Source organism: Anser cygnoides, chromosome 1, assembly GCF_040182565.1.
Source record: "Anser cygnoides isolate HZ-2024a breed goose chromosome 1, Taihu_goose_T2T_genome, whole genome shotgun sequence".
NCBI classification, from domain to species: Eukaryota; Metazoa; Chordata; class Aves; order Anseriformes; family Anatidae; genus Anser; species Anser cygnoides.
The window spans coordinates 26,691,650-26,707,195 of NC_089873.1; the positions used below are offsets into that span (position 1 = coordinate 26,691,650).

The 15,546-nt window shown below is 50.6% G+C and overlaps 1 protein-coding gene and 2 long non-coding RNA genes across 4 annotated transcripts; 1 reads left to right on the forward strand and 2 right to left on the reverse strand.

Moving 5' to 3' along the window:
* The first annotated feature begins 410 nt into the window (after window positions 1-410).
* On the forward strand, window positions 411-14,420 carry LOC136789908 (uncharacterized). 2 transcript variants are annotated; one of them, XR_010828958.1, is made up of 2 exons: window positions 411-1,146; window positions 13,972-14,420. It is a non-coding gene; the product is annotated as an uncharacterized lncRNA (long non-coding RNA). The 2 variants fall into 2 exon arrangements; XR_010828961.1 differs by lacking the exon at window positions 411-1,146 and adding an exon at window positions 12,991-13,128.
* Window positions 1,931-2,911, reverse strand: LOC136789907 (uncharacterized). Its single transcript, XR_010828957.1, has 2 exons — window positions 2,870-2,911; window positions 1,931-2,195 (listed from the first exon to the last, which is right to left on the reverse strand). It is a non-coding gene; the product is annotated as an uncharacterized lncRNA (long non-coding RNA).
* On the reverse strand, window positions 4,034-13,972 carry LOC136789874 (putative POTE ankyrin domain family member M). Its single transcript, XM_066991148.1, has 14 exons — window positions 12,318-13,972; window positions 11,116-11,230; window positions 10,700-10,873; window positions 10,505-10,611; window positions 9,904-10,026; window positions 9,271-9,419; window positions 9,058-9,119; window positions 8,018-8,170; window positions 7,338-7,510; window positions 7,043-7,136; window positions 6,347-6,424; window positions 5,985-6,094; window positions 5,407-5,548; window positions 4,034-4,484 (listed from the first exon to the last, which is right to left on the reverse strand). The coding sequence occupies exons 1-14, from the start codon at window positions 12,524-12,526 to the stop codon at window positions 4,140-4,142; spliced, it is 2,034 nt and encodes a 677-aa protein (XP_066847249.1). The 5' UTR covers window positions 12,527-13,972; the 3' UTR covers window positions 4,034-4,139.
* Window positions 14,421-15,546: the final 1,126 nt, after the last annotated feature.

Consider the following 15,546-nt stretch of genomic DNA (forward strand, 5'->3'; position numbering starts at 1 on the left):
AACAAAGAAGTCAGCATGGCTATGCGGTATAACATTCTCCAGTTCCAGAGTAGTATAATTACATACAATACAAGACTCATACCAACTAAGGTCAATATGACTATGATCGGGTGACACAATGTATTGAGAATGCCATTTGCCGTTGGTGACCACCCGAAGATTGTGTCTCACCAGTGATGACCAGCACCTTGTTTATATTGTATTGTTAGACTTGATCAACTGGTGGGATACCACTGGTGCCAAATATAAAAATCACACCCGACAATTCTAACAAAGTTACAAATACAAAAGTTAGAATGATTTTTGCTAGGGAGAGTAATATTCTCCTTATCTACTCCTGCAAAAGCACAAGCAGTTCTTAAACACACACAGCCTTGACCAATATATAAGCACAGTCTTTTGACTAGTATTTGGATGAATTTCAAAGTGGAAAACACCTTGCTCAGTGTCAAGACATACGTCCTGAGCGTCAAGTGTGTTGCTTTCACAGATAAATCCTTTAATCATTAATCATGAACATGATTAAGCAAGCCCCCATTCTTCTATCCCTGGCTTCAGACTGACCGCAGCCCCCATTCCCCCGTGCCGCTCAGGGGGAGGAGGTGGAAGAGGGTGGGTGGGACGAAGTTGGCTTTGGTTTCTTTCCTTTGTTTCTCACTTCTCTGGCTTGTTAGTAAGTAACAGCCAATAGATTTTACTAATTTCCATACTCTGAGTTTGTTTTGCCCTTCACAATAGCTGTTGAGTGAACTCCCTGTTCTTGTCTCAACCCTTGAGCCCTTTTCATCGTATTTTCTCCCCCTTTTCCCTTTGAGGAGTGGGAGTGAGTGAGCGGTTGTGATGGAGCTCAGCTGCCCACCTGAGTAAAACCACCACAGAGGTGTGTCCCACAGTCACTCCATAGGCAAACAAGGGGTCTTGCAAAGTAACTCCTTCACAGGGAATGAGAACTTCCCCCTGCCCCCTTCTTTTGCTCCCTCCGTAGAGGTTTGCAGTCCAAGGCAGTCGCGTGCTGTTGCGGAGAGTGGATCGCGGCGGGCAGGCGATTTTCCGCATCGAGGCCGCTGGAGGCAGTCAAGGGAGCCGCAAGGACCCAGCAAGTTGACTCCACGCCTCAAGACTTCCTCCAACAAGAAGGAAAGAAGGGTAATGGTTGTAGGCGACTCCCTTCTGAAGGGAACAGAGGGCCCCATATGTCAGCTCGACCCTACCCGTAGGGAAGTCTGCAGCCTACCTGGGGCTCGGGTCAAGGACATTACCAGGAAACTTCCTGACCTCGTTAGCCCCCCTCCGATTATTACCCATTAGTGAGAATTCAGGGTGGCAGTGATGAAACTGCTGAGAGAAGCCTGGAGACTATCAAAAGGGACTTCAGGGGATTGGGGCAATTGCTGGATGGAGTGGGTGCGCAGGTGGTGTTTTCCTCTGTCTTCAGCCCTCCCTGAATTTGCCAGATGAGTGGCAGAAGATCTCTTTATATGGGGGAGCCCGGGTCTCAGAGGATGCTGGTTTGAAGCCTACAAATCATTTCCCCTGCATTCAGAAATCTGGCCGCAGCATTAAAGCTCTCTGCCAGCCTCATGGACAGTGTGGTTGAGGTCCCCCGCTTGTCGTGGGCTATCCCTTTTGCAAGGGAACCATTTCCAGCCACAAGAGGCAAATGACACCTCTGTCTTTGTGTATTCTCCCTTTTTCCATCCCAAGCCCTTGTCCCTAGTTCACCCAGGAGTTTCCCTTGGTACTGTGTAACTCACAGGACACATCTGCAAGAGGGTTGGTCTGCTTCCCACAACGGAAAAAATACATTTGATGTTCACAGGATGCTCCTGGTCAGTAAGAGAGACGAGCAGAAGGAATCAGAGGGAACAGTCACATGGGCATGGGAGAGGAGAAGCAAAGTCCGTAAGGGAGAAGGGAACAGACAAAGACCCACACTACATGACATGGTTTATTAAATGCCAAGGCGGGCGACAGAACTTGGAATTAAAGGCAGGCTGTTATCTGCACAGAACCGCTGCGTTCTTGCCAGCGTGGTGGGGGCAATGGCTGCTTTTGCTCACGGCCTGGAAACTGCCCAAATTAGGGGGCAGAAGGCAAGTGTTGGCAGTCATCTTCCATCTTGGTAGAACTATGGCTTGTTTTCTGGACTGGGACTTTGTCTGCTCCACCTTCATCTGATCAGTAATGATATCCAGCTGTGAAAACAGGGAAACACACAATAAGAAGAAAATGCACAAGGCAGGAACACCTTTTCACCTCCAATTACCAGTATTCCAGAAGTTAGTGAAGGAAATACCACAGGCTACACACAGAACGTTGTGAGGGAACCTGCAAATGACTCTTGCTCATCAGTGTTAGACTTAGTCCTCTGCAGCCCTCTTCATCCTCAAGTGTCCCTACTCTCTAAGCATTCAAACTGGGCATTCTTTGGAACACTACTCCTAAAATACAGCTTCCGCATTCACCTTGAAAACGTTGAAAAGGATCTGCCTTTGAAAAGGCAAACATCTTCCTGCTGCAACCAGGCCCTAACGCAGCCTTCAGTGCGGCATGTCTTTGTCTGGTGCCTGTTCTCCTATTACCATTTGTACGGTTATTTTGTCTATTCTCCCTTTCTTTCCCTTCACTCTTTCCCTTACGGCTTTGCAGAAGAAGAAGGGCACTCTGTATTTTGCACACCCCCCAATGACCAGAGGTCTTCAGCCCGCCCCCATACAGTTGTGTACTCTTCTGATGCTTAGCAGTTGTTTTAGCATAAAGAAGGTGTGTTTTGGAACCACAAAGGGATTCTAACTTGAGGCTCAGAAGCGTAAGCTTGCTCACAGATATGCTTTAAGAGGGGTTGAGAATAACATTTATGAATGCTGACCTGAGCCACGCAGGCTTCAGTGGTGCTTCTGGTGGAGCTGAGCGTTGACTTCAGCTAGACGCTGACGAGTTCTGAAAAAGTCAGATGCATGCAAGAATTATATTTGGTTACAGTTTGGCAAAGCTACTCTCCAGGTCTTTGACCAACATTCGACTTCTGAGAGTGGAAGGGATTAATGGCATCTAAACACAAAAACATCATTTGATTTGAGGTTTTTGGAGAGCTTGCATCCATTGTGGAAAAGTACCGCCAATGCTGTGTATTTATGTGGCTTCTTCTGGAAGATGCATCACCTGCATAAAGAGTCAGGGATATCCTCCCCTGCCTAAGGAAATCTCAAATCTCAGACATGCTGCTGAAATGGCAGCCAAAGCCGTAGACTTCACAGAATCAGATTCTACTATCTAGAAGGCTCCTACTTCTTTAAGCATTCTTAGTTTGTTGTCATGACAATAGGACATGCAGTTCCTCTTTTCTGCCTTACATCGCTGTACTGGGTGTACGTGGCAAGGTTTTGGCTGTAACGGGCTGCAGGGTTGGCCTCTGTGAGAAGACCACATGTTAAGACAATGCCAACTTCAAAATGCTTTTGTAATGCCACGACCAGTGATGGTACTGCGGGAACACTGAAGCATTATGAAGGCAGTTCTAAAAAAGAGGAAGGTTTGCAGAGGAGTCTTTTATCAATATGCCTTGTTAGGCATATTTACTGACGTAATGTTGGTCAGGTATACAAGAGGGATTTTAGGAGGAGAACGTACAGGGAAAAAGCAGCATCTTGCTTTCACTCCAAAACCCAGTCTGGACATACCTTTGCAGGTCATTTTCTAGACCTTCTCTGAGCTTTTGTTCCTCCAGATAGTAGCGCTTGTACCTTTCCAGTTTTGCCTGAATGGACTCATCTGGAAAAGTATGCTCTTGTGGTGTCTTTCTCCCTCCATCCTCCTCTTCAGAGTCAGCATCTCTGCTTCTGTGCTTTGGGCTCTTTCCCAGCGAAGTGCAAGGAGGGGATCTTGTCAGTTCTTGCATGTCTGGAGAGGCTGCCTGTGTCTGAAGCAGATAATGAAATTTCCATCACCACAAAGAAGAAGAGAACCATCCCCCCATCAGTCACACAGCCGGAAACTCCCACAGGTCAACCATTCATTTTAGTCTGGAGGACACCAGTTCTCAGCACTCTGTTCTTACTTCAGAGTCAGTGCTAAGACACTTCTGTCTCTGTAAGACAGTCCTCTGCTTGTAAGCCTTTTCCAAAGGCTCCATACACAATTCACAGGGACTTCTGTGCCTGTGGAGAACAACGCCTCACAGAAAGAATGAGGGGCAAGACCCCAAATACAAACATCACCTGCGACTTCTGGTCCGAGCACTTGTTCCTTGTCAGGCTCTTTCTTATCTCTGTCTCATGCTGTTGCTTTTGCCTGTGACCCACCTTGTAAGTCTTCAGAAGAGCTTTGATGCATGCCACCTCTTCTTGCAGCTGGCCATTGCTCTTCTCCATTTTTTCCTGAGACCCACGCAGAGCAGACAGCTCTTCTTGCAGGTCGCAATTTTGTGCTTCTAGCTGCCTGCATTTTCCAGACTCCATCTCCAGCTGCTGCGAAAGTTCATTGAGCTGTGGAGAGCAATGCATAAAGGGGTAGGGCGTCAAGATGGTCTTTGTCACCTTCTGACTCGGTATTAAAAGCAAAGTAAAGGCAGGCTCGTCTTTTAAGAGAAGAACAGCTTTAAGATCTTTGCTGACAGGATTCCCCAAGTTTCCATCCTTCCTCGGTTCTTTTGCTAGGGACGCTCTTGCCCAAAATGCTCCTCTGCTCATGGGACATCAAACACACCTCTACCCAGACACCAGAAAGAATGCCTATTGTGTGTGGGGGGAAGCGCTGCAGTGCAGAACGGAGTAGGCACGAGCAACAAATACTCTTCCTGCCCTTACTCTGAAAGCTTTGGAAACAGTGCCTCAGGAGGCCACTTTGACAGAACTGCTGGAGGAACGCATTTTCTCTCTAGGTCAAAGCTGATGTTTGGTTGCAAGGATACGGAGGATATAGCAGATGTCCCATTAAGTCCCAAAGGCCAGCTGCGATGCTGTCTTACTCTTCTCCCCCAGAAATACACCTTTTCTATACCTTCTAAAAATACACTCGGGAGGTTCCTGCCTTTTATAAATAGATAGAAAACGAACAAACAAAAATCCCTCAAAACAAACACAAACAAAAAATAAAAACAAACAAAAACCCGGAAACTTAATCTTCATTTTACACTGCCTAAACACAATGCCATTCCCTGTCATTTAAGAGAACTCTTCTAATGGCAGTGAAGCCACGAGAATGCTACGAGCCTTTGGACTAAGAATGAGCCACCACAAGGGCACTTGACTCCTTCTACAATACCTGCTATGTATGACAACAGAAGGAGCATGAAGGAGAGAACAGACGTCTCACAATACAAGAAGGAGCATAGAAAAGAACAACAGAGGTGTGAACATTAACAGACAAAAAAAGAAACCACAAAATCCTGCAGAATCCAGAGCTCACCTTTGCTGTTAATTTATCAGCTTCACTGGCCCCTTCAGAGCAGCTGCTCGTCATGTCTCTTGCAGTATTAATCATGAGCTTTCTTTCTCTGGCCTCAGATTCTCTTAGTTTCTGCAGAGCTCCGTTCAGAAGCCTCCTTAACCTGTGCAGCAAATTAGTCAAGAAAACATTGAGGTAGGAGGTGAAGGAACTACCAGCCTGTTTCACATTCTCAGACATAAACAGCATAGAGAAGCCTTGCTTCTTCTTTAACACGCTTGACAGACCAGGAGTTACTGAGAAAAAACAGCAGTCCAGTGCCGCAGATCACTTGGAGGGTCCACCTTGCACCTGAACGGAGGAATAAATGGAGAAGGGACTTCCTGCCCTCCCAGGAGAATTGCAGGGCAACCTGCACTTGAAGTTCTTTTGGCAGCTCTGTAAAACCATAGGCACGTGTACAGAAGAGCCTTGTAAGACCTAGCGTGAGGCTTGAATTTGCTCACAGACAGTTACCCTCACCTATTTTTACATTCAGCCTCCATGAAGCTTGATTTCTACTCTATGGGATCTCTCTTTAAAGTGCTAACAAGCCATACCTGCGACATTCTCTCCGCAGTTCGCTGTTGCTTTTCATTTCCTGCTCGAGGCGCACTTCGACTGGGCATTTCAACTCGACCAGCTTCTCTTCTGTTCTCTGACACTGATGCTTTCAAAACAGAAACGATACATGGTAGAACCAGCACAGGGACAGCATCTACATGTGGTATGTGCAGATAGCCTAGGCAGAACTCGGTAGCAGTACTGGGGAAGCAGGAGTAGCAGGGCTTCCCCTTCCCTTGAACGTGCCCTGCCATAAAAGCAGGAGGGTTTCCCAGGGCTCCCCTGGTCTTTTCACCCACTACCTGCCCAGCAGGTATTCAAAGACTAAAATAGTCATTCACAGAAAGCATTCCCATACCTGCTGGTGTGGATGCCCGTCTGCGGTTGTCTGTGCTGACTGAAAGGCAGTTACCAAGTCCTCCGGGTGATTACGAGCCTACAGAAGCACAAAAAGAAGCGAAAAGTCATGCTGCGTGCAACTTTCCTGCCTCACACCTCTCTGCCGCTCTTCCCCTCCTGCCAGTCTCAGTAGAGTACAGGGCTCATGTTCACCTCCCTCCTCCCCAGGCAGACAAGAAGAATCATTTGCTTCACAGAGGCCACAGATGAAAGCCCCTCCTTTACGCCAAGAGGAACTGCTTTATTAGCGACAGCGCGGCATGTCAGGTCGGGGCTGTGCAGCATTGTGCAAACTTGACTACCACCTCTCACGCAGGAGGAATATCTCAAGTGCAGCCTGAGATCTTCAATATCACCACTGGTCTAAAGCAGAAAATACCTAGACCAGTGCATTCCAGTGAACCCTTATTTTTTCTAGTGCTAAGAACTTCCTGGTGTTGTAGGACTTGCCGTAGTATCATGGGAAAACTCTCAAAACCAGAAAGCTGGGGAACAGACCGGCAGGATTTTCAGAGCAGCTTACAGTCAGCACAGCTGGTCAAGAACTCGGCTCCCCTAAGCTTGGCAGAAAAATCTCATCTTACTTTGTCCCCACAGAACTACTTAGCTAGGCGCAGGAGCTCACAGGGAAGAGGGAAGTTTATCACTGACTTACTGAGGCAGAGGCTTGCTGGTGTCTCTGAAGGGCTTCAATCAGTCTGCTTTGTTGCTGGATTGTGGCTTCCAATCTGTCACTTCCAGCTTTGAGTCTGAAAGAGAAATACAGGCCTTATTGGGGAACTCCACAAGAGCACACAGTTGGAAAGAACAGTGTGCAAGAACATAAGCTAAAGCAAAGGCTTCTTTCCAAATCCTGTATTAACTTTCTGTGATGTGACGAGGCAATTCCCTCGCGTTCACACAGTCCCAGAAAGCAGCGTCTCGCCCCTCTGTCTTACTACCCTGCCTACCCTTGCATGCGTTCTTCCAGCTTTTGGAGAGCTCCAGTTCCAAAGAATGGCTCCAGAAAGCCTTGCACTTTCTGGGAAGAAGCTGCTGCTTCTCTCTTCTTATCCTCCAGTACAGTCTCCAGGTATTTTACCCAGACCTCAGACTCAATACACGCTTGTTCCGATGCCTCCACCTGCAAAACCAAAGGAAGAATCAATCCATGGTGGTCAGCCTAGTCTTTAGGGAGGGAAATTGACTGCTTCCACTCTCAAACCCCCATGCATGTTACTTCACTGCATTTTGTACTAACCCCTCTCCTATAGCTCTGTAGATTTTCTACAGAATTTCCTGAACGCTGGCACAAAACTCAGCCTGCTTTGTCTGCGACTCTGGCACAGACACTGCCAATGCTGGTCCCAACACAGAGACATGAAAAAAAATTTACAACCGTTGTCAGAGCACACCCAAGTGGTGCCGCACCCTCTGTGTCTCAGAGCACACCCAAGTTTTGAGAAAGCGCAAACTGCTCTGGTCAAACCTACCCCCTGGAAGGTGCCTCCTAACGCACTGCTTTGTCCCTCCAGCTTGTGAAAAGCTCCCCAAAGGGCCCGTTGTGTTGGTCACCAGCAGAGAGGGGGAAGAAGGGAAGAGAAAGGACAACCACCCTTGGATTTATCCCTATAGTGCAGCCTTTCCATACCTTAGCTTTAACCATCTCCAATTCCTCTTGCAAGCACTCTGCGTCTTTCTCAGTGTCACTGAGCTGGCTCTCAGTAGCTTCAGGTGGGGCTTCTGACACGGACAGACTTTCAGGAGCACCAGGAAGCTCAAGCTGCAGCTGTCTGTCTTGATCCTAAAGAAATGGTGTTCCGTGAGCATGACAAAGTCAGTGAGAACATGGGAATATGAGCTGTGCTTTTACTCATTAGGTTCTACAACTAGGTCAGTCTTCTGACTGAAACAAAGGATTGGAAGTGCACCACCACCAGGCACAGCTGGGGACCTCTCTCCATCTTTCTTAGCCTCAACTATCAGCAGCTCTTTGTGAGGGTTTCTGTTTCTTAAAACAGAGGGAAGGCTTAACGTTTTTCTCTTCTTGGAACATAGCCTGAGAGACTGGGCAGGGGCTTTCTACCTACGCAAAAAGGCGGGCAGTGGAGAATGGAATCTGCAGAACTATTGTTGCCTCCAATGGCATTTCAGCAGTTGTAAAGCAGAAGCCAGACTTCGTTCTGCCAGAGCTTAAGCATGGCCTGGAATCTCCCTGCTGCTTCTGAGAACATGCTCGCGGCCAAGGAACGCACGCTGAAAGCAGAGCTGCAAGCCCTCAATGCTATTCTCTGGTATCTCTTCGTTGTTGGCGTTAAGAATTGCCACATAAAGGTTACCGGAGCACTGGTGAAGTATGGTGAAAAGCAACAGTCCACTCCCGGCCAGCCCCTTTGAGAAGCTCAGAAGATTTTAAGCAGCAGGAATAATCTTTGCTGCTTCATTATGTAGAACATGCTTTCCCTAGACTGGAACTCTAACTGAAAGGCCAGCTGCAGCGAGACCCAGTTCTCCCAGCAGTTTCACCAGCCCAGCGCAAACTGAACAGCTGGGCTGGAGCACAAGTAGTTCAAGGGCCCCAGTCACAAACAAGTGGCAGAGGCAGCAACAGAGGTAAGCGAGCCCAGAGGTAAACTTGCCCCAAAGTAAGCGAGCCAAATGGGAGCCCAGTGGGTCCTTCACAGAAAGTACCTTGCGATCCCAGGGCAATTCAGCCTCTTCCTCCTGCTCTGCTCCTACAGCTGGCAGGGCACCTACAAGGGATGGACGAAGCGAGACAGTGTGAGCATTCCTGGCACTCTGCTTTTCCCTGCCAGTCAAGCCCTGCCCCCAAATACGGGAAGCGGTCTGACATCAGGCCACATTAGTTGTCCTCATCAGCTCTTCCACACTTCAGGATCCTACCTTCTCCATCCAAAGCAAGTGTGGCCAGTGCAAAGCGCTCAGTCCTCGGAGAGCAGAATCTGCTGGGGACTGCTGTGTCTTGTGCAGCGCCAGCAGAAGCTTCTCCCGTCTTTTCACAGCGTGCATGTTCTACCAGTTTCTTGCAAAGGCTACACGCAGATAGAGAGAACATACAGGCAGTCAGATCCAAAACATCCTTGCCTAGTATCCTTGCTCTTGCCTAGGACAGCAGCTGACTTGGAACCAGTTCAGAACTGTCTGTGTGCGGTGTCAGTCTCCCCATGATGGTGGACCTGCTACACCACCAGGGATCTCTTTGAGGGTTTATCTAAAGGGACACTGGTAAGATCCCCACTGAAAGAAAAGGTGCCTCTTTCCTGGTCAGTGGAGCGGAACTGGGCTTAGCAACACAAGCGGGATTTCTAAGAAAGCCTTGTGGGTGGAAGTTCTCCTCTACTTCCAAATCCTCTCTTGACTTGGGAAGGTGATTTATGAGAAGACATCACCGAGCCCAGCTTCAAGAAAGGTCTGAAGATATCGTTAAGCCTTTGTGCATCTATCACAAAGGGTGACAAATCAGCACGGACACTCTGACAACTCAGCCGCTCTAACAGTGACGTACAAAACACTCACTCAGAATGTCCCGACCGGAGAGCATAATCCACAGCCGTATCGCAAGCAATGTTGGCACCGTAGGAAAGAAGTAGCTCTATTACATCCGTTTCCCCAGCAGAAGCGGCAAGCATAAGAGCAGTCCTAAAGCATCCAAAAGATGGTATGAAACATAGCAGCATTTGCAGGCTCTGTGTTGTTGTTATTCTAATCCCTGTTTCCTCCCCAAACAATTCCCTCCCCGATTCCTACAAGCACAGGGAAAGCAAAGCCACACACAGGGGAGTGCTGGAGGACTGAGGCTGGAAGGCACCTCCAGACAGCTCCTGGCCAGCCGCCTCCCCAGAGCAGACTCAGCCACGAGGCCAGAGCACGTTGCTCAAGGCTTCTTCCACTCTGCTCTTCAAAGCCTCATAGGATGGAGGCTGCTCAAACCCCTGGTGCCACCTGCTCCCCTGATTAACCTTCCTCATGCTGAGAGGGTTTCTCCTAAGCAGCTGTGGGAAGGCCTCTTGTTTCACTTGATGCCCATTGTCTCTTGGACAACACTGACTCTCCTTCTCCTGTTCATTCCAGTGACAATGCTAAGGAGAGCCACATGCACTTTGGAGCAATGCCTCACCTTCCAAAGAAATTTCGAGCACACACATTCGCTCCTTTTTGAAGAAGAAACTTTACCATCTCTTTATGATGGCTGGAGATGGCAAGAAGAAGCGGGGTATTTCTCTCCTGAAAGGATAAAGAATCCCCGTCAGAACAACCCAGACGAATTAAGTGCCTTTCCCAAAGAGCAGTGCTGCCCAGATTCAAAACTTACACAGTCCTTTGCTTCAAGGTGTGCACCATGCTCAACTAACATCTCTGCTACAGACGTGTTAGGAGCTGCGGCAGCCAGGTGAAGGGCAGACTTGCCTCTGTAACCTTCCAGGTTTGGGTCGGCACGGTGCTCTAGCAGAATCGCCACGCATTCTTCATGCTGGCTCTCCACTGCCTGCAAACAACACAAAGAAAAGGAAGGACTTGTGCCGTGTTTCACTCTGTCACAGCTACAGCAGCTTCCCAGTGCTGGAAGATAAGAGCGTCTTCCGAGATGAGCTAGTGTATGCCTATTACGTGCCGATTACAACTTTCATGTTTCTCTACAGGTCGGTGTGAAGAATGCGGCAAGACACTTGTCATTGGAAGCACAATTGATAAAGCCCCACTTAGAGCAGAGTAACGTGTTCCACATACCATCATGAGTGGCGATCTGCCAGTGTTGTCACAAAGGTTCAGCAGGCACTTCTCTTGCACCAGGAATCGAACAACGTCTGCATGGCCGTTCGCACAAGCAAGGTGCAGCGGTGTCCTAAAACCAAAATAAATTAGCTTTCCACAGGCAGGCAATGCCCCAAATCACTTCTGGCTGTGGAACACGCGCAGGGCCACAAGTCTCCACTTGCCAATGCCAAGCAGAACGTAAGCTTTGGAGGCTGTGGAACTCCATGAAGAGTGCGAAGTCAGTGTAAGTCTCCAAGTTTTTCCACAATCACTCGAGCGGCAGAAGGGCGGTGAATGCCCTGACGCTGATCACCCACAGGACAGGAGAGAACTGCTAATGCCCGAGCGGCTGCTAAACAACCCCACAGGGAGAGGACAGGGCAGTGGCAGTCGGCAGCACACCCTTCAAGCAGCGCTCGAGCCGCCCCAGCAATTCCAAGCAAAGCTGGATTGTTCCCCTCTGCCAGCTGAGAGGGAAAAGCCCTCTCAGTGACCAGCTCTTGAAGGGAATGACGACACGGGCTCCAAGATAGTCGAGAAATGGAGACCCTTTATTGTCCCAATGCCAGATCTTACATAGTTTTTCTGAGCCCCTCCACGCGCTGCACGTGGCTGGCAAACATAGTTACAGACTTCTGGTTGGTGCATTCCTTTTGATCACGCGTAGCCCTCTATAGGCCCGTCCGAGCCTAACAACTCCTCCTTAGTGGTTCCCACTTTCTCTTACTCTAGCCTGGTTACCACTCTATGCCTCTGAGTAACCTTCTTCTTAACCCGTCGCGCACTGCTGTATCAATCAGATCCAGTTTGTCACTGAACGGGTCACACCCATAAGCTCTGACCCAGGGTTCCAGAGGAGGCGGTGCCCTTGCTGCCGTGCTCCTGACTCTGCCCTGGGCTTCAGCCGTCTCTCTGCACGGGGCTGAAGGCTTTGCCAAGGGCTGGTAGGAGCATGTGCTCCCGACTATGTCCAGTGCCACTGACTTCAGGGCGAGAGGCTGCCTGGCCGGACAACGCCCAGCCTCAGCCCTCCATCGCCTCAGCTCTTGCTGACACCTGCTGCAGAAGGAGGGTTGGTGCCAGAGCCGCGTACGCAGCGGCACCAGGCTGAAGCTCGCACGCCACGGGAGAGCGATCCCACCCCAAGCCTTTAAGCGCACCCCCCAGCCCCTCACCGCTTTGCCTGGTCTCGACGGTTTTTGCCTCGTTTCTTCAGCCACCAGTGCCGCCTCAGCCGGGCCAGGTCGCCACGGGCGGCCGCGCGGTGCAGCCCGTGCAGGCCCTCCTCTGGCAGCTGGTGGGCATCGCTGTCTCTGGACAGGGAAGTGCTGCTGGGCATCGGATGCTCCTGGCCCCGGTGGAGGAGCCCCAGGAGCCTCTGCATGCTGCAGCAAGGATGTGGGCACAAGCCCACCTGGGGCCACCAGAGCCCTGCGGGCCCTGCTTGGGTCCGACACGGACAGGCGCAGGGGCAGGGGAGCCGAGCCCCGAGCAGCGGCTGTGGCCTGGTGCTCCCAGGCAGGGCAGGGACGCACCGAGGCTCCCAGCCAGGGCAGCGCTGTTGCTCCCACAGCAGAGGCAACAGCACTGAGCACTCCTGCTGGCAGGGGTGCACATACACTGCGTCTCAGCGATGGTGGCACATTGTGTCACAATGGGCATCACCAGGGGCGTCACAAGTGTCCTCTTAAGTTGGAGGGCCACACCCCCCCACAGTCCAGCAGTGACTGCGGCACTTTCTGGCTCCTGCCTTAAGAGCTCTTTGTGCCTCAGTTGACGTTCTTCCGCAGCGTGGATGGGGATCTCGGGCCATGCGATGGGGCAGGGCTCCTCAGGAGGCATCGAGAACGTGCCTGGCTGGCAGGGGCACTGCATTACTTCCCTGTGGCCATGGTTGAGCTGGCACCTGCCCCAGTTGTACTGGGTCTGTCTGGGATGGAGTTAACATTCCCTGCGGCAGCCCATATAGTGTTGTTCTCTGCACTGGTACAGAATCATAGAATCATAGAATCATTAAGGCTGGAAGAGACCTTCAAGATCACTGGTCCAACCATCACCCTACTACCAATATCACTCACTAACCCACGTCCCTAAGCGCCAGGTCCAACCTTTCTTTGAACACCTCCAGGGACGGTGACGCCACCACCTCCCTGGGCAACCAGCTCCAATGTCTGACTGCTCTTTCTGAGAAGAAATGTCTCCTCATTTATAACCTTATCCTCCCCTGGTGCAACTTGAGGCCATTCCCTCCAATCCTGTCACTAGTTACCTGAGAGAAGAGGTGGACCCCCAGCTCCCCACACCTTCCTTTCAGGTAGTTGTAGACAGCAATAAGGTCTCCCCTGAGGTCTCTCCAGCTTTATAGCCCTTTTCTGGACACGTTCCAGGGCCTTGATGTCCTTCTTGCACTGAGGAGCCCAAAGCTGAACACAGTACTCAAGGTGCAGCCTCACCAGAGCAGAGTACAGGGGAAAAATCACCTCCCTGGTGCTGCTGGCTACACTTTTCCTGATACAAGCCAGGATGCCGTTGGCCTTCTTGGACACCTGGGCACACTGCTGGCTCACGTTCAGGCGAGCATCGACCAACACCCCCAGATCCTTTTCCTCTGCACAGCTCTTGAGCCACTCTCCCCCAAGCCTGTAGCAAGAGTCTTTTTGTAGCAAGAGTCACTGATGAGCAAGAGTCATTTGCAGGTTCCCTTTAGATGTTCTGTGTGTAGCCTGTGGTATTTCCTTCACTAACTTCTGAAATGCTTGTAGTTGGAGGTGAAAACGTGTTCCTTCCTTAAGCATTCCCCTCTTATTGTGCGTTTCCCTATTTTCACAGCTGAACATTATTACTGATCAGATGAAGGTGGAGCAGACGAAGTCCCAGTCCAGAAAACAAGCCATAGTTCTACCAAGATGGCAGTAGACTGCGAGCACTTGCCTTCTGCCCTGTAATTCGGGCAGTTTCCAGGCAGTGAGCAAGAGCAGTCATTGGCCCCGCCATGCCGGCATGAATGCGGCGGTTCTGTGCAGATAACAGCCTGCCTTTAATTCCAAGTTCTGTCACCCTCCTTGGTATTTAATAAACCATGTCATGTAGTGCAGGTCTTTGTCTTCTTCTCCCTTCGGGGCTTTGCTTCTCCCCTCCCCTACTCATTTGACCGTTCCCTCTAATTCCCGCCGCTGGCAGGGGCACAGCATTACTTCCGCATGGCTGTGGTTGATCTGGCAGCTGTCCTAGCTCACCCCCACACTCTCCCGGGCACAGGGCAGCACCGTACCCACATCCAGGGACAGGTCCCCCCTGACGTCCAGCTCCTGCGGGGCCATTCTTCACTTGTGCTGCCACAGTGCTGTCGCTGGGTTGGTGACAGCGGCTGAAGGTGTCCCCGTGCTCCAGACCGTCTGGGTGCAGAGGGCCCTCCCCGAATTTGCCAGAGGAATGGCAGAAGATCTCTTCCTATAGGAGTATTGGGTTTACATAGCAAGGTTTTATCTGCAGGGCGCTGCAGGGGTAGCCTCTGTGAGAAGAGTCCAGAAGATGCCCATGTTAGATAAGGGCCAGATTCCGTTGGCTCCAAAGGGACCTGATGCTGGCCAGAGATGAGCCAAAAATTGCTGTTTGTGCATCTGTGAAAGCATATTTAAGAAAGGGAAGACAAACAAACAAAACTGTGGAACAACAGCAGCTGGGAGAGTAAGAAGAAAAGGTTAAAAAGTTCTACTCTGATGAATACAACTTACTTCATCCCGACGGCCACCCGGACGACCACCAGAGAGTAATACGCAAGCGCAGAAGGACTGATAAGATAATTAGCATACAAAGCGGGTCTAGGTGGAGCTAGGAAATGAATATGCATAGATCTGTTGTGAAACTTAATGAATATGTAATATTTTAGGAGATAAAAAAGAACTGAGTGAACAAATCGGACGAAGTTAGATTTGGGCAGGCATGCCCTTAACTTCCGGCGGCTAATAAAAGCACCTTCACATAATCACTTTGTGGATTATGTGTCTTTATGAAAGCTAACGTGCAGACACCAAGATCAGTGCAGAAGGAGGGCAGGAGGTGCTGCAGGTGCCAGAGCTGAAGTTCCCCTGTGGCCTATGGAGAGGCCCCTGGTGGAGCACGCTGTTCCCCTGCAGCCCATGGGTCCCACACGGAGCAGATCTCCACGCTGCAGCCCGTGGAGGAGCCCCCGGTGGAGCAGGTGGATGTGGCCTGGAGGAGGCTGCGGCCCATGGAGAGCCCCCGCAGGAGCAGGCCCCGGGCCGGAGCTGCAGCCCGTGGAGAGGAGCCCACGCAGGAGCAGGGGGTCTGGGGGGAGCTGCCGCCCGTGGGGGACCCGTGCTGGAGCAGTTTGCTCCTGGGGGATGGACCCCGTGGTACGGAGCCATGTGGGAGCAGTTCTTG

Excerpts from the sequence above, each read along its gene's own strand:
- LOC136789874 (XM_066991148.1), bottom strand. The coding sequence starts at position 12,526 with ATGCAGAGGCTCCTGGGGCTCCTCCACCGGGGCCAGGAGCATCCGATG. Across the intron at positions 11,231-12,317 it reads CGTCGAGACCAGGCAAAGCG|GACACCGCTGCACCTTGCTT; the intron begins GTGAGGGGCTGG and ends TTTTGGTTTTAG. Across the intron at positions 10,874-11,115 it reads GCAGATCGCCACTCATGATG|GCAGTGGAGAGCCAGCATGA; the intron begins GTATGTGGAACA and ends TGTTGTTTGCAG.